The 18207-nt window shown below is 33.6% G+C and overlaps 1 protein-coding gene across 8 annotated transcripts in view; it reads left to right on the forward strand.

The window, feature by feature from the left end:
* The window catches only part of ESCO1 (establishment of sister chromatid cohesion N-acetyltransferase 1), a 53775-nt gene that overhangs the window by 16712 nt on the left and 18856 nt on the right, over window positions 1–18207 (forward strand). For all 8 annotated transcript variants that reach the window (XR_012063873.1, XM_072949138.1, XM_072949140.1 and 5 more), the window contains 4 exons: window positions 2491–2605; window positions 3629–3689; window positions 4751–4865; window positions 7552–7683. Coding sequence is in view for 7 of the 8 variants with exons in the window: in XM_072949138.1 (XP_072805239.1) it covers window positions 2491–2605; window positions 3629–3689; window positions 4751–4865; window positions 7552–7683 (423 nt within the window). In the remaining variant the exon portion in view is untranslated. The remainder of the gene's footprint in view (window positions 1–2490; window positions 2606–3628; window positions 3690–4750; window positions 4866–7551; window positions 7684–18207) is intronic.

Raw genomic sequence — 18207 nt, forward strand, 5'->3', positions numbered from 1 at the left:
TCAGGGCTTTATGTCAGAAACCTGACAAATAGATCATTGTCTATTCTCATCTTCTGAAATTCAGCGTGAACGTAAAGGGGACAGATAGCAAATGTTACTCTTAGATTTTATTTTCTGTACAAATGGGAATGAATGCATCAGTTAGAAGGCAGTTATTCACATAGTGTTAGTATTTAATGTAAATACCAATATTATACTTGTGTCTACAACCCGTATTTGACAAAAATTAACATTTTATTGTATTCAGATCTTTTAAAATAAAAGTATATTACACATATAAAGACCATACTTCCCTCTACTTTCCGTTCACCTCTCTTCCCAGAGTTAAACTTGCTCCTAAAGTTGATATGGATCTTTTCAGTTTTTATTTTTATGATTTCACTGTGTCTATGTGTGTGTATATATATATATATATATATATATATATATAAAGAATACTTAGCACTTTGTATTTTAAATGTTCACATAAATGCTAACATTGTGTATTTATATATATATGTATATATATTTATATAGCAACTTGACTGTGCAATCAACATATTTGGTATTTAGTGATACATGGATAGTTTAATTACTGGAAAGGAATATAGTAGATTATGTCTTCCTCTGTTAAAGCACTTTTAGGTTTTTCCAACTTTCACTGAAGTCAACAATGTAATTACTATCACAGAGTGATCAGGAAATAAGGTAGTGACCATAGCAGTTCAAGACATATTTGAGTGCCTGCTGTGTCCAAGACACTGTGCTAATAAAGCTTCAGAAGATGATCTGTTTCCTGCCTGTAAGGAGTTCACATTGTGGTTGTCACCTAGAGATTTCTCTTCTTTCCAAAAACACTAAGAAGTAAGATAGCTTAGTTCAACCATTATAATAACTTTTGTTTGATGAACACTGCCTCTTAGGCAAAGGAGAGCTTCATATAATTGTCTCCACAGCTACACTGTGGAGTTCTATTATCCACATATTAAAGGTGAGAACAGTGAGGCTTAGAGATTTAAGTAATTTAGTTAAGTAACATTTAAGTAACTTATATGAATAACACTTTAAGTGATGGAGTCAGGATTTAAACTGAGATTGGCTAGATTTCAGAGTCTAGCTGAATTTATACTTGGAGAGGTAAAGAGTATAAAAACCAACCTTATACATCATTTGAAAACATTTTCTGTGGCTACGTGTGATTTTGCTTTTTTAATTATATATGTGAGTCTCAGCAGTACTGAGTAATGATGATGGTTGTTTAAGTATCTGTTAGGACTTCTATGAATTCTTTGGGCTGAATTTAAGTTACTTGGATTTTATGAATTTTAAAGCTCAATTACTTCATGATTTTTTTAAACTAGTAATTTACTAACTTCCTAATGGAGATTAATAAGTAATACATCATTGTTATTGTTTTTAATTTTCTGCTTTTTAATGACAGAGGAGTTCATTTTTTCAAAAATGTAATGTTTAAAAATAATGTTACATGTTCATGTGAGTTTTCAACTCACAATACAGATACACACAGAAAGTTAATTGTTTACTTCCTCATTTCCATTTCTCTGAAATAGCTAACGCTGATAGAATTTGTAGTATTTTCTTTTGATAGTTATTGAGTGTTTGATTTGACAGGGTTCTGATTTAGGGGCACTTGGGAATACAAAAATAAATACAGTAATGGCCTTTCCTCTTAAGAGTTATGAGAGATGAGTTTAAAACAATTCAAAAACTAATTAAGTTCAGAAACTAATTCAAAATAGGAAGTGATAAGGGCATAAAAGATGTAGAGATGAAGTAGATGGACGATTACTCCAAATTCGGGGGAAGGAATGGGAAAACTTGGAGGAGGCTTCATGGAAGGGGTTAATATTTAAGTAGTGACTTGAGTTTATATACTGGGTAGGGTGTTCTAAACAGCACTATCCAGTAGAAATATAATGTGAGCCACATAAGTTGTTTAGAAATCTTTAGTAGTCACATTAAAAAAGAAAAAAGTGGTAAAATTAATATATTTTATTTAACTTATAAAATACTGTTATTCAGCATGCTGTGAATTTTAATAATGAGATTTTTTGCTTTTTTTTTTTTGGTGCTAGTACCTCAAAATCTGGTGATTTACATTTACAATAAATCTCAAATCAGTTGTACTAACCACATTTTAAGTGCTCTGTAATGAGATGTTGTAGTGGCTATTACATGAGATAGTGCAGGTTTAGGTAGATGAAACTCAGAAATAAGTATAGAGCCATGCAAATATAGAATATATCCAGGGGAGAGGTGAACTTTTCAGTCTGTCACTAAGGGGAGTAATAGGAGTTGATGCTGAGGTGGTAGTTTGTGGGGAGATCATAAAGAGAGTTCTAAACCATACTTATGTGAATTACTCCATATATAAAGTGTTATCTTAAATTTTCTTAGTGTATTGCTAAAATTCACTGAAAGTGTATTGGGATAAGATGCAAAGTTGATACAATAAAGCAAGTATTAACATTTTGAATTATATGTGCTTAGGATTGCAGCCTGTGTTTGGAATCTAAGCTTGAAAACAATCCATTGGAAAATACCACTACTGTTTCAGCTCTGCTTAATCAAGCAAAAGTTGATACAGGGGAGAGTAAATTTCCAGGTAATACTTTGAAAATATTATTTGGGTTTCACAGTGGTCAAAGATAATTTTTGTCAGTATATAAGGAGACTATATCCACTACAGAATAAGCTTGTTAAATCCTTCTTTTAACCATTGCTTATGTTTTTCCAATGTGTGATTATCACCATTCTTTGGGGGAGAAAATTGCTTCTTTTGATTGGCTTTAAAGTACTTAAGCATGATTCTTTTACTCCTTACCAAAAGTTGTTTTTTTTAAATTGTTTTTTTGTTGGGCTTAACTTTCTGGAGAACTGTTACTTAATAAATTGCTTGAATTAATGGTAGCAGTTTATTTCTCAGGTATAAATGACTGTGCTTTACTACTTCAGATTCTTGTCTTTAACTCTTAGTTACTCAATTTGCCATCTTACTGATTCTGTCTTTGACTGAAGGATTTAATCATGTGCTGTAATTTGTCTACTTGTATCATAAAAAAACTTTATTTTTGTAACCTTATGAAAAATTTTGGACAGTATATCATTTGAACTGTTGGATGGGAATTTGTTCACCTATATCAGATGAAACACTAGGAGATACAGAAAAGAAATTTCTAATTCCTATTGTTTCTCTCTGCTAAAGGAAAGATATACTTGGAGCAAAATACTGAGTTCAGATAATTGCTTCCATTGCATGTCATTTAACCTTTTCTCTTAGTGGGGGAAGGTAAGTATAATATGATATGAGACATGCATTTATTTGTTAGAAAATAAATTCATAATTGCATTATTTGATTATTAATGTGATTAAAATTCCAGACTATAGTTTTTTTTAAACAAGCATTTTCTGTTAGATCTGTTTGTGGCTCTGTGGAGCCTTTTTTTTTTTTTTTTTTTGCCTCTGAAGAGTAATTTCTAGGAAAGGGGCTCTAATTTTATCAAATGGTGTTTATTAAAAATAAAGTGTTTAGTGTATTGAGTTTCTTTCTTTAAGGTAATCTTGGACCATTAGATGGAGAACTAGCGCAAAGCTGAGTACATAAACCATCTTTTGATTAAATTACAGGTTCAGCTCCCAAACAGCACAGTATAATCAATAATCAGACATCTAAGATCAGTGATAACAGGTAAGGTATTAGTTTAATATAAGTGCAAATATGAGAACTTCAGGTTTTTATACCTATAAGTTTTGAGTTTGGGGGATTTTTACCTGAAAGGTTGTACTAGTAACTGTCACTTTTTCATGTGGAAAGACAGTGGTACTCAAACAAATTCTCTTTTCATTATACTTTTTTCTGTGCCTATACATACTGTTTGGTAGTTTTTATTTTTCTTACCTAATGTGTTATGGGCATCTTTTCTACCTTCGTTCCTCATTCTTTTGAAGTCTGTATTAGATTTCATTGTGTGAGTATTCCATTGTTTATATTACAGTTCTCTACTTCATAGACACTTTGGTTGTTTCTGGTTTGTTTCTATCAAAAAAAAAAATCCTGAAATAAACACATACATCTTTGTCCACTTACGTGACTATATATAGGATAAATTCATAACTCTAGGGCTTAACCTACTTTGCCAAATTTCTCTCCAAAGGGTTTGTGTCTTTATATTCTCTACAACAGTGTTTGAGAATGCTACTTTTCCCAAAACCCTCATGATATGAATATTAGCAACACGTAAAAGTGTTTTCAGTAGATTAAAACCGTTCTTCTTTCTTTTATTTCAGAATTAAATAAAATATGACTTGTTTGGCTTTACTGATTACTGAAAACAGTATTTAGGACAAACTGTCCTATTCAAATTGCTAGAACTATAAAATGTAAAACTTCCTCGTATTATAGTAGGTGCTTCTCTTTTTTTTTTTCTTTTGGTACGGGATGGAGGTAATTAGGTTTATTTATTTGTTTTTAGTGGAGGTTCTGGGGATTGATCCCAGGACCTCATGCATGCTAAGCATGCACTCTACCACTTGAGCTATACCCTTCCACCTCAATTTTTAATTTGTTGAAAATTAGTAATTTCTTTGGGTTTCCCCCTTTTGGTTTTAAAAGTTTATTTTTCCCCTCCTTGGAGTTGAAATTTGTCAGTGTTGTATAGAAAATAAGTTATTTTTTTTTCTACCAGTGATTTGAAGTGATGTGGAACTGTAACATTCAATAGCTACTTTTGTTGTTGTTTGTTTTTTAAGGGCGACACCACCAAATCATTCTTGGCCTAAGTGTGATTCGCATTTGGAGATAACAATTCCGAAAGACTTGAAACTAAAAGAGTCAGAGAAAGCTGATGAAAAACAGTTGATCATAGTAAGTATACAACATGACCTTTTTAGTGGAATGCTATTGTAAGCATTTTGTTTATGCATGTTGTCAAAGAATAAATTCACTTTTTTTTCCAAAGAGCTTTTGTTACCATAAGTTTTCACTATGGAAATACTCCTGGTATCATTACAGCCACTGTTCCCCCTAGTGATTCCATCCTTGTAGCAAATAATAAAAATTCAAATCTCCATACTTGTAGTTTTACTTACAACAGAATGATACTTCATTTCATATTTGTTCCTTTCTTAAATGTGTCATTTGGTCACTACCTTCTATTAGTAGTTGATTTAAGTATTAAAATAACATGGAGCTTAATAAATTAGATGATTTAAAATATCTGTATTTTAATGTACATTTTAATTTTAAAGTACATTTTACAGGAAGATATGCCAGTAGAAATAGAACGTAAGTACTCTGCAATTTGTTGGCAAGGTGGAAAAGAGAGGGAGATACTGTGACTGATTAAAAATCTAATTTGAATGACTGAGCACAATATAAAAAAATGATGGGACCCAAAATAATAGGAACATTTAATGTAGGTCTAGCCCACATAATCAGATTTTTTGGGATTGGATAATTGATTCTAACTTTAGGGGAGAATACCTTTGTAAGAATTGTCTAGAAATTCTTGAGATAGATTATAGTGAGGGAAAAAGTTGTTTAATCAAACTTAATGTTTCTGTTGTCATATCAGTATGATAGTGAATCAGGATGAGACAAGTAGAGTCTGGCACTGTCCTGGCACAAGTAGAGTGCACTGTCCAATATGGTAGCCACACATGACTGTTGAGCACTTGGAATGTGGCTCATCAGAGTTGAGCTATGCTCTAAGTGTAAACATACATACTACATTTCAAAGACTAGTACAAAAAGCATGTAAAGTATCTCACTATTTAAAAAAATACTTAATACATGTTGAAATTATAATATTGAGATATTTTCTTAAATAAAATATATTATTAAAATTAATTTTACCTGTTTGCATTCTTTTTTTTTTTTTTAAAGTGGAGGTACTGAGGATTGAACCCAGGACCTCATGCATGCTAAGCATGTGATCTACCACTGAGCTATACCCATCGCCCTGCTTTGCCATCTTTAACGTAGCTACTAGAAAACTTAAAATTACCTTTATGCATCACATTTCTCGTAGTAGTGCTGGTCAGGAGTTGATGATGATGATATTAATGATCATGAAAGCACTAATACTTTTGAAAGCATTGTTTCATTCGCTCCACTCATATTAACTGAATTAAGCCTCATAAAAAAATATGAGATAGGCACTACTGTTATTTTCCATTTACTAGTGAGGAAATTTGAGGTAGATACTCATTACTATAAAAATTGCCTCCTTGAAGAGATATTTGTACACCTACGATCGTTATTCACAATAACCAATAGGTGGAAGCAACTAAAGTGTCCATCAGTGGATGAATGGCTAAACAAAATGTGTATGTATACCATGGAATATTATTCAGCCTTAAAAAGCGTGCCATAATATGGTTGAGCCTTGAGGACATTGTGCTAGGTGAAATAAGTCAGTCACAAAAAGAAGTACTGTATGATTCTACTTATGTAAGGTACCTAGAGTAGTCACATTCATAGAATTAGAAAGAATGGTGGTTTCCAGGAACTGAGGAAGAAGATGGATTGGGGAGCTATTGTTTAATGGGTATAGAGATTCAGTTTTGCAAAATAAAAATAATCCTGGAGATTGGTTGCACAAGTGAGAGTGTACTTAGTACTACTGAACTGTACTCTTAAAAATGGTTAAGATGGTAAATATTATATGTTTTAACCACAATTTAAAACACTTTTTTAAAAGTCCCTGAAATTTTAGGTAACATTTTGTCAATAGTTTGAATTCTTCAGAATGAACTTCCTGTTGGTTTTTTATACAGTCCTTTATTTACCATTTGATTTCTCTTTACTTTTTGACCCTAGCTCTAATACTCTAGAGCTGTCTAGTTATTATCTAGATCCATTTGTTTTCAGTAATTAGTTGAAATTGCACAGTTTTAGAGCATAAAGAATAAAGGGATTATCCTTTTTAGTTAATGTATTAAAGTTAGATCACATTGCTGTGATTTTTCTTTTTAAGGACAAGAGTAGAAAACATTTTGTAAACAATTACTGTTCTACAGCATAAGCTTGAATTACTGAAATATAGATGATTATAGTCAGTCTTTCATACTTATTTGATACGAAGAAAGTAGAAAATATTTAGTTTTACCTTTTCTCAAAAGTTCCTTGTAACTTCAGAATAATCTTTTAATATATCTAGAGCAAAAGAAGAGGAAAGACATAAGACGTTAAACAAAAGAAGTCTATGAAACATTTCTTCTGAACTTTAGCAGGATAATTATTGCAGATAGAAAATACATCCTAGTTCTCATTTATGGAGTATTTGCTATTTGGGGCTTTAGAACTAAGGTTGTAGTGTTAAAAGTATTTCTCAGTTCCTTTCAACTGTGGAGTGCATGATTACTAAAATGGGAAACAGTTCTTGATAACATTACACACAGATTTCAAAGATAAAAATCTTAGTTTTTGTAATCAACATTGAATGTTATTTTAAACACTTTGCGCTTTGTGTTCACATTATAGCTTTAGAGGCTTATGTCTTGGAATTATTCTTCTGAGAGGAAAAAAACTTTTTGTTTTTTATAAATAGGATGCAGGACAGAAAAGATTTGGAGCAGTTTCCTGTAATGTTTGTGGCATGCTTTACACAGCTTCAAATCCAGAAGATGAAACACAGCATCTGCTCTTCCACAACCAGTTTATAAGTGCTGTAAAATATGTGGTAAGTGGAATTCATGACTTCTAAAATGGCAGAATCAGATAATCAGAGATGAATTGCCAAATTTAAGTCATTGAAAAATTTTTGTCTTTAGGAAATGGTAATATATACAAAGCCCTTGTAGTATATATACTGGCTTATTTTAAGACGAGCCAAACATAAAAACCAGCAAATCTGTTCTAGCTGGTGTATGTTGTGGGATTTTTAATTTGCTGTATTTTTAAAGAATCATTATATCTCTTTTAATAAGTAATGCTATTCAACTTAAGTATTTTTAAATTTTTATTTGATTTTAATAATAACTGTTGATCAGCCTGTTTAATATTCAGTATAGGTTGGCACAACTTTTTATTTGGGAATTGATAGTGATATATATATATATGTATATATATATATATATATACACACACACACACATATATATATATATATATATATATATAAAGTACCAAATAGATTGTTTCGGAGTTTCTTTTACCTCTTTGCTAACATGAGAGTTTTTCTTAATAAAATTAAAAGAGAAAAATTCTTGAAGGTTAAAACCTCAGAATTTGTAGTACACTAAAAGAAAAAAAAATCCCACAAAGTAAATATGTTTTAGTGTATGTTTTTTAATGTATGTGCATTTGAGGCATAGTGGGTATTATTTAATATTTGTTTTTGGAAATAGCAAAGTTTTAAATAGTTTTGAACCATTTCAGATATCTTGTGAAAATAGTAATTTAATTGAATTGCTGTTTACCCATATCTGAAATGGAATTTATTTTTAGTTTACACATGTTACCTTCAGTACTGTACACTCACATTAATAAGACCTCCAGGATAGCTGAACTGAGATCACCAATTCATTTCATACAGACACAGATGTTGGATTATTTAAAGATCTTTATTGGCTTTAGTTAAATTCGTATCCTTACTTTTGGTTGAAGTGTTCATAGTCACTGTTTTATTTATCCAGTTACTTCTTCCCAAGATAGGTGGGGTTTTCTTTTCTTGGTTCCCTTCTGTGGTGATCCTTTCTATTCCTTTTTTCATCTACTTTTTCACACACACACACAGAGCCTCCTACCACTTAACGAAGTGGAATATAAGGTGTGTAGACTTAGAATATCTGTAGCTAGATATTGATTTGCTATTTGAAATTTGTAGTTTTCCAATTTGGATTAATATCCTTACAACTAGAAAAGAAAAATAGTTCTATCAGGAAGCTAAATTGCAGAATATTTCTGGGAAAAAAATATTTCAGTTTATTTTATTGAATATGTTAATCTGGTATAGGTTAGTTTAAATGTATTCTGTTCAATTTGCACTATTTTATTTTTTGTGATCAGTTTCCTAAAATTATAAAAAATAGGTTTAAAAGACTTAATTCTTTATCTTAAGGAAAGTTCTTAATTTCTGACACAAACTGTAAAGAAATCAACCAGGAAATAATGTACTCTGTTCTTCCACAGTACCAGAGGAAATTAGTTTATGGAGCAAGGTGGAGTCATCACCTTCTCAACAAATTCTGGCTCTTGCAAAACTTCAAAGCAATATAGCAACTTGGGGGCAGATTGATTTCTGCCCCAGTCCCCCACCCTCACCCTCCTTGATGGGACAGAGCTATGGGTTATTTTATTTACTTTTGAAATAAGCTCAAGAGAAGGAATTGAGTTTAGCAGTTGGCCATCTTATGCTAACATTAAGGTTAATATTCTTATCTTTTGCTGTTTTCAGATGTAGAAACTCCTCCAAAACATTGTAGCATTCTTTTCTAGTGTATGAAGAGAGGGTAAAAACGTGCCTATATTAAAGATGTTCTGCTGTGATCACAGCCCTGGATTTTGGGTTTAAAAATTTTCCCTTAGACATGGTAAAAATGGCTGAAGTCTTGTTTTCGAGAGATTACAATAGTATGTAATTTATATAGTCATAGTAGAAATTGATGCCTACAAAGCGTGTTTTTGGTTGACAAGTATTTTTTGTTTTCCTTATCCTCTTCGGTTTGGGGTAGGAGAAAGAGTGATGGTGCTCTCTCTATTCCTCACTGTATTCCTTGTGCCTCTTTGACACCATTTGAGGAAATGTATTTTATCTGACTTTTTAGAAACTTTTAGGAAGGAGTTTCTTAAGGCTTCAGGGGGAGCCTGGATCCTGGTTTAGACCTACGTACACTTCAGTTTCCCTTCATGAACTGTTTTCCTAAAGTTGTGAAGAGAAAGCAGGAAAAACTTCCCCAAGAGTGTTGAGCCATGTTGCCAGGCTAGGAACCTATCCAGAACTCAGCTGTGTTTTGAGCTTTGAGTAATGCAGAAGAGGAATAATGTTTGGATTCTTTGCAGAGAAACTCATAACGTAATCCTTTTTATGTCTGTTCTTCCTTATTGCCTTTGAACTAATTAACATCAGACTAAATGCTCTGTGGAGGGTCTTACTCTCAGGGTATTTGATATTCTCTTGCCTTCAAGTTTAGGAACAAAGCCTGAAAGAAATGAAAAGTTAACAATAAAAGATCTAAGTAACTATTAAAGCAGTAAGTCAATATTAACTAAATTATCAATTTAGATTTGCAATTTAGAAGTGATAATTACTTTGGTAGAGCAGTGATCAGAAGAGAGGTTTGTTTTCATGTATGAGGAAGAATGAAGATTTGACTTTTGAAAATGGACAGAGGTGGTCACTATGATTAATAGTGTAGTATAACTAAAGCATGAGGAAGCGTAACATCTTTGTGGGGAATAATAAGTAGATCTTTTCTACTGAATCAGAGTTTGGTAGGTAGTAAGACTAGGAAGTAATACATCAGGTTAGATTGTGATATTTTGATTTTGAATGCTGTTTGGACTTGATTCTTTCAGTTCTTTTAGATGTTGGAGAATTGTGAGCATTGTGAATGATAGTTTAATATTGAAATAATATTTTGGTGGCATGTAGGGAGAGAACTATTTTAGTGGCATATAGGGAGAGTAGTATATGCACAGGGTTGTGTAGTGCCAAGTTACTAAGGCGTTGGTGGAAATGGGGGGGAAATTGATGACAAGAAAAACTTTGAAGAAGGATTTGACAGAAAGCTGTTTGGCTGTAGAGCTGCACTGAGCAGTTTGGTGGCACTACACCACATAAAATTAAAAATGCTGTTCCTCAGCCACACTAGCCAGTGCTCAGTAGTCACATGTTTCTGGAGGCTGCGTATTAGTGTCAACATAGAGTATTTCTGTTGTCACAGAGAGTTCAGTTGGACAGTGCTGCTCTACAGAAAGCTGAGTCCAGGAAACTGATCCAGTAACCTTTAATTTCTTTTATGTGAAATTTGAATACAAGTGAATTTACCTTTGTATACTTTTTCTATATTCCTTTTGATGATAATTAGACAAAAGAAGAAACTGCGTGTAGAGCAGGAATAGAGATTTTTAAGTCTTGGGAATGGAAAAGGAATCTGAAGTAAAGTAGCCTTGGCCGTTAGAATTATACTGTGGCATCACTGGGGAACAGGGCGCACAGATACATTTGTGGGGGTACTCAGGGAGCCAGGTCAGAGAATATGATCTGAGTTTCCCTGCTTAAAGGTAAGGCTGTAATACCCTGTGTTGAAAGTTGAGATGTAGTCTTTAGAAACAGGTAGTAATTTGTTACATAAAAATTATCAAAATTTTTTTAAGCATCCACGTTTTTATTTCTCTTTCCTGACCCTGATTTTTAGTTTTTCTATTTCATTGTGTCTTAAAGACTTAGAATATTGTGGTATGTAAATGGAGGGTGGCACCAGCACTTCCAAATCTTAGTCAGAAAATAATTTCCTTTGGGATGAGGGGGCCATATAGTGGAAAAAGAATGCCTTTAGAATGAATGTAACATGCAACAAAATTTTACATTTTTAAAAAGCGTTCGCATACTCTGGGGAGGGAGAACCTGTAACATATCCAGTGGCAAATAAAAACTCCAATCTGTTCTTCCTCTGCTTTTCACTGTTTTAGAGATGGCACCGCCATCTACTCATTTCCACAAGCTGAAAACTTAAGAACAGTCCTTAAGTTTTCTTTTTACTGCACGTCTATACTCAATCCATAAGTAAATCTCATCTTCAAAGTAGGTTCCAGATCCACTTTTGTCATGTCCACTGCTACCGCTTTGAACTGAGCTGCTGTCTTTTTTTTTTCCTGAACCATTTGTGTAATGCTTTTCTAACTGGTCTTCCGACTTTGATTTTTGTTTCCATGCAGTCCTCCATAGTGTCTGCAGCAATCTTTTAAAAACTTAAACTGGATTATGCCCTTCCTTATTTGAAAAAAATTCTCCAGTGATTTGTTAATCACACACAGAATAAAATACAGAGTACTTAACACATCCAGTGTCTCTCATCTCATCACCTTACACTCTTCCCCTTACTTGCTGTTCTCTACTCACATAGCTCCTCCTTCTATTCTTAAACCACTCCAACCACATTCCATTCTTGGTGTATTTGTACTTATTTTACTTTTTCATAGAGTATCCTCTCAGATCTTCACACACTGGGTCTCCTCTTTCACATCTAACAGTCTCAAAGACACACCCTCCCTGACCACCCAGTGCAAAACAGCTCCCCCTGTCTCTCTTCTGTCTGTTTCAGTTTTATTTCCTTTAATTTATCACACTCTGAAAGTTCGTGTGTATTCACTACAGGAGTAGAAACTTTGTCAAAGCAGAGTCCTTGATAGTCTCTTTATCGTGCTAAAGAACACCTGCCAATGAGTAGTAGGGACTCAACAAATACGTTGTATTAAAGAACAGATTTTGATTTAAAGCCACGAACAGTAGTGGTGAGTGTCAGTTTTATCATTTAAAAATGAGATTAAATCAGAAGATTTCTCTGGGTTTTGGCAACTCTGATGTTTGTTGGTTTTAAATCATTGGGAATTAATAGTATAAATATCTTTTGAGGACATGCAACATATTATTTGTAAGTTAGAAAATAAAGTTAATAGTAATGTGCTTCAAAATATGTAAAGCAGCCCAAATTTGAATTCACTGTGGCAGTTAGAGGTTTATTGTGCTAGGTTTGCATATTAAGTTACATATCTGACTGAATTTAGGTGCTAAAATGGTTTCTTCTTCATTTAGAAAAATAGTTAAAGTAATTTTAACTCTTTTTCTCACCAAGATGTAAGAGGTTATTATAAGTCATTTTATACCAGTGGTTTTTCTTCAATTGTATTTAAAGTTTTTTGCCAGATACGTTTTTCTTTATATATATGAAAATGATACTTCTAATCTTTCTGTCACAGGATTTATGTCTTTGAGAGTGTTTCTCTCGTGAAATTCTTTCATATAGTTTGTCTTGTCCTTAAAAATCTTTAGCATACTTATAATAGCAATTTTAAAGTTCTCTTCTGCTAATTCAAACATTTGGGTCACATTGGGCCCGTTTGTATTGACTTTCCCCTCTTGATCTTGAATTACAATTTTCTGTTTCTGTCTTACTACATTTTTAAAACAGGCTTTATTTTTTAGAGCAGTTTTAGGTTTATAGTGAGATCGAGCTGAAAGTATACAGAGTTCCTTCCTGTATACTCCTACCCCCACATATGCTTAACATTCCATACCAGAGTGATACCTTTGTTGCAGCTGATGAACTTACATTGGTTGAGACATCATGATCACCCAAAGTCCGTAGTTTATATTAGGGTTCACTCTTGGTGTTGTACATTCAATGGTTTTGAAAAATGTAGAATGACATGTATCCACTAATATCATGCAGAATAATTACATTGCCCTAAAAATTCTCTGTTCTCCATCTTTTTATCCTTCCCTAACCCCACCCCTTGGGAACCACTGATCATTTTTAACTATTTCCAAAGTTTGGCTTTTTCCAGAAGGCCATATAGTTGGAATCATATAGTATGTAGACTTTTCACATTGACTTTTGCTTAGTAATATGTATTTATATAAAGTTACTCTCTTTTCATGGCTTGATAGCTCATTTCTTTTTAGTGATGAATAATATTTCATTATGCTGATGTATCATAGTTTATTTACCCCTTTCACCTACTTGGTTGCTTGCAAGTTTTGGCAGTTGTGAATAAAGCTGCTATAAATGTCCATGTGCAGGGTTTTTTTGGTTGGTTTGTTTTTGTTTTTGTGGACATATGTTTTCAACTCCTTTTTGTAAATACAGAGGAGTACGAATGCTGAGTCATGTGGTAGGAGTATGTCTAGTTTTGTAAGAAGCTGCTAAGATATTTTCCAAAGTGGCAGTACCATTTTGCATTCTCACCAGCAATGAAAGATTTCCTGTTGCTCCACATTCTTACCAGCATTTGCTTTTGTCAGTGTTTTGGCCATTCTAATTGTTGTGTTCTGTATCTTACTATTTTTATTTGCATTTCTCTGGTGGCAGGATATGGAGCATCTTTTCATATGCTTTTTTGCCACCTGTGTATCTTCTTAGTGAGGCATTTGTTCAGGTCTTTGGCCCATTTTTTAAACAGGGTTTTTGTTTTCTTATTAAGTTTTAAGAATTCTTTGTATATTTTGGATAACAGCCCTTTCTTTATCAGATAGATCTTTTGTAAATATCTTCCATTGTGAGCTTTGTTTTCTCATTCTCTTGCAGAAATTTTTCATTTTAAGTTTAATGAAGTCCATCTTATCAATTCTTGCTTTTATGGATTGTGTTTTTGGTGTTGTGTCTAAAAAGTCATTGCCAAGGGAAGAGGTTATTGCTCATTGGTAGAGCAGATACTTAGCATACACAAGGTCCTGGTTCTACTAAAATACATACATAAATAAGCCCAATTACCCTCCACCCCCAAAAGAAGAGTCATTACCATACCCAAGGTCATCTGGATTTTTTCCTTAATTATCTTCTAGGAGTTTTTTTGTTTGTTTTGTTTTTATAGTTTTGCATTTTACATTTAGGTCTATGGTCCATTTTGAGTTAATTTTTGTGAAGGATGTATGGTCTGTGTTTAAATCTTTTTTTATCCCCCTTGTGGACATCTAGTTGTTACAGCACCATTTGTTGAAAAGTCTGTCTTTTCTCCATTGTATTGCTGCTGCTCTTTCATCAAAGACCCGTTGACTGTATTTATGTAGCTCTATTTCTGGGCTTTTCTCTTCTGTTCCATTATCTCTTTGTTTCTTCTTTCACCAACATCACACTGTCTTGATCATTGTAGTTTTATAGTAAGTGTGATATCCAGTAGTATTAGTTCTCTGACTTTGTTCTTTTTCAATATTGTGTTCGCTATTCTGGCTTTTTTGCCTCTCCATTTAAACTTTAGAATCAGTTTGTCAATATCCACAAAACAGGTTGCTGGGATTTTGATTGGTATTGGGTTGAATCTATAGATCACGATGGGAAGAACTGACCTCTTGGCAACATTGAATCTTATCTAGTCTTACGAGTTTTTATTGGACAGTGGACATTGTGTATAAAAGAGCACTAGAGGCTGAAGTAGATAATCAGATAATCTCCCTTCCCTTCCCCTCAGCCCCACCAAGAGCTTTCCCTTTTTTCTGTCAGGCAACTGTAGGTAAGAGGCTGGTGTCTTGGATCTAACTAGGAATTGATTTGGGTTGAAATTTTAGTTAGTGTTCCCATTCATTTGGGGTTTTAATATCTTAAGTTTGTCATTAGACACGTCTCTCCAGGAGAGACTGAGGATCTAAACTCCAAAGGACACAAATCTCTCTGTACCTCCTCACTCCATTCAGCAAATGTGCATTGGGAAAGAATTGGTGGAGAATTAGCTCTGTGTTTGGAGCTCCTGCAGATTTCAGACTTCCATGCCAGCTAACCTATGACAATAACAATTGGAGTCTTCCCTGTCCCAGTAGGAGACTCTTGTTCTCTGCCTGTGACAGTCTACTTCTTTGCCCATGCTCTCAGACTTGTTCAGTGTCTTAGAGATAAAAATGGCTTCCCTAGGTAGGGCTGGTTCATATCTGGAAACCAGTCCACAGCTCTCCATTGCCTTAATGCTTTTTAGTTTACTGGGTGTTTTCTTATTAAAATATGAGCAGTGATCTTTTCATGACCTTCTTTATTCTGACTGGAAGTAGAACTCCCAAAGATACATTTTGAGAACATTTTTCAGTAATAGATTTGGGAATAGAAGTGGAGTAGAGTTTAGGCCATGAGTGTTTTAAAATCATGAGTGCCGCTGAAGAGGTCATTAGATTTGCTAAGCCCAAAGGACCTTGAGATGAGGTTTATATCAAATAAAATATTTCTTGTATACTGGAAAATTATTGCTACAAGTTGAAAATGCTTATTAATTGATGAATCCTAATAAAAGGATATTTAGGATTCCTTAATATTTGAAAATGACAGGAGAGAAAAGAATCTCATAATTCCTCTTGTTTGGCTTTTAATTAGGTATATCTGGCCCAAGTGTATCTTATGAGAAATATTATTCCTACAGTAGTAGATTTTGATGATGTAACAACAGTAGAAGTTTTGTTAACTGACAAAATTGGGAGAATTGGATCAGTTAATCAAAAAAGTTGATTCAAGTGGAGATCCTTAGTATCAGAATACCCAACTAATAGTGGCTTAAATCATTAGGATATATGCTCTCTTAACAAGAAATTGGGAGGTGCATAGTCTGGGGTTGTTCTATCCAGCAGTTCAACAATCAAAAATTAAAACAAAAATAACAAAAAAAAATCATCAATGTTGGGTATTGCTCATTCAGTGCTCTCTTCTTAGTGTGTTGACTTTTTAGCTTCACATGTGTGATTTTATAGTCCAGAATGTAGAATGCTGTAGTACAGATACCATATTCAGACTTAAAGCAGGAATGAATGTTGGTTGGGGTGGGTGCTGTTTCCAGAAAGGTCCTTCAAGTGGTTTTTTCCTTTTATCAGTGAAGAACAACATTTTCCCCAGAAGCCCTGGCAAAGGTTCCCTTTTGCCTCATTCACCAGAACTGGGCCTGATAGCTACCCTTAGCTGCAAGGGAGCTGGGGAAGCAAGAATCTGTTAAAAAGAAATCAGGCAGTATGATTGGTTTATGCCAGTGGTTCTCAAGGTGGGGAAATGGGGTATTTTGTTTTATAACTTCAGCATCTGGAAATATATGGAGAATATTGACATATCGTGAGCAGGGGCTAGGGATACTAAACTTTTTGCAGTGCGTGTGACAGTTCCGAAGAAGGTAGAATGTCTAGCCTAAAGGATCAGTAACAGCCCTGTTGAGAACCACTAGCTTGGACTATTCAGAATTTATTGTTGGGAATGCACACATTACCACCCCAAACAAAAAGGGCAAAAAAAGAATGAGGGAAAATGGCTTGGGATGGGCAAAGAACAATGTCTTCTATATGGTCATTGTGTAGTTTAAACATTTTATTATAACTTGAAGCATATAAATGTATATTAAGTGTAATTGATGGGGGGAGGCTGTTTGAGTATCGATCCCCTAATTAGTTTACTTTTTTTCCCCTCATATAAATCATACCCATAGCCATCCTCTATGATGTACTTTTAAAAAAAATAGAGCAAGTACTTACATATTGCAGAGCAATCTGAGAATCTGGGTATAGAATCGTTCTTGTTATATTTCTGATTTTTAAAAGAGGCTTGGCCTGTTTGCTTTTTTCCAGAGTATTCTGCCTAATTTTCATTAAAACAACTATTTTTGCACTCTCATTTTGTCAGTTTGATTGCATTTTATAATTAAAAATAATAAATAAATTGGCATAATCACGTTTAGAAACGAACAGATGACTCGGTAATCTTCTCACTCAGTTGTGGAATACCATGCTTGTTGTTTACTGGTTGAGAGTTGGTCATTGTGCCCCAGGCATCAGTTTCTGTTACCCAGGGAAAAGTAACATTGGTCAGTTCAGCAAGTTGAGTAGGTAGACATCATTTAAGAAAGTTAACTACCATATATTAAAATATCTAATAGCTGAACTCTGGACTTTTTCCCTGAATTATAAATTGGGTTACTTTAATAAAGACCAGATTTCATCACTTCTCTTTCTTTAGCAAATAAAGTAAATATTATTACATAGGTTACAAAACTAAGACACAGAGAATTTAATTTCTTAGTTTCATAATTAGAGGCTTCAGTCCTTCAAGCACATTCCAGCTTTTCAGAAATGTTTATTGAATACTCAATTTTCAGTGCTGTGAGCTTGGGATATAGTGTGTGTCAAACAGAGTCTTGGTCCTTTTGGAGCTTATGGTCTATATTTATAGTATATCTCATTGTAGACCTCGGCAGCATAGTCATCCTAAAACTCTAGATCCCTGTAGCTTCATCCCTAGATCAAAGAAAATTGGTCACAGGGTACAGGATTTACCAACAGACAGTTTTACTAGAGGAGTAGAAGTTCTTAGGGGTTCTAGCTTCTATTACGTTGAAATATTGCAGAGAACCAGAAAAGTACGGAGGAGATCCTGCTGTCATAGCATACCTTAAAAATGAAAACTCTATATAAAACACCTTTGAATTGAGTCATACTTTTCTAAAATAAAACTTAAATTCTTGTATGTATTCTTTGATTCCTAACTCACTTAAGTAACGAGTTAAAAAACCACTGTGCCATGGGACTTTT

Source organism: Vicugna pacos, chromosome 24, assembly GCF_048564905.1.
Source record: "Vicugna pacos chromosome 24, VicPac4, whole genome shotgun sequence".
Taxonomy (NCBI): Eukaryota; Metazoa; Chordata; class Mammalia; order Artiodactyla; family Camelidae; genus Vicugna; species Vicugna pacos.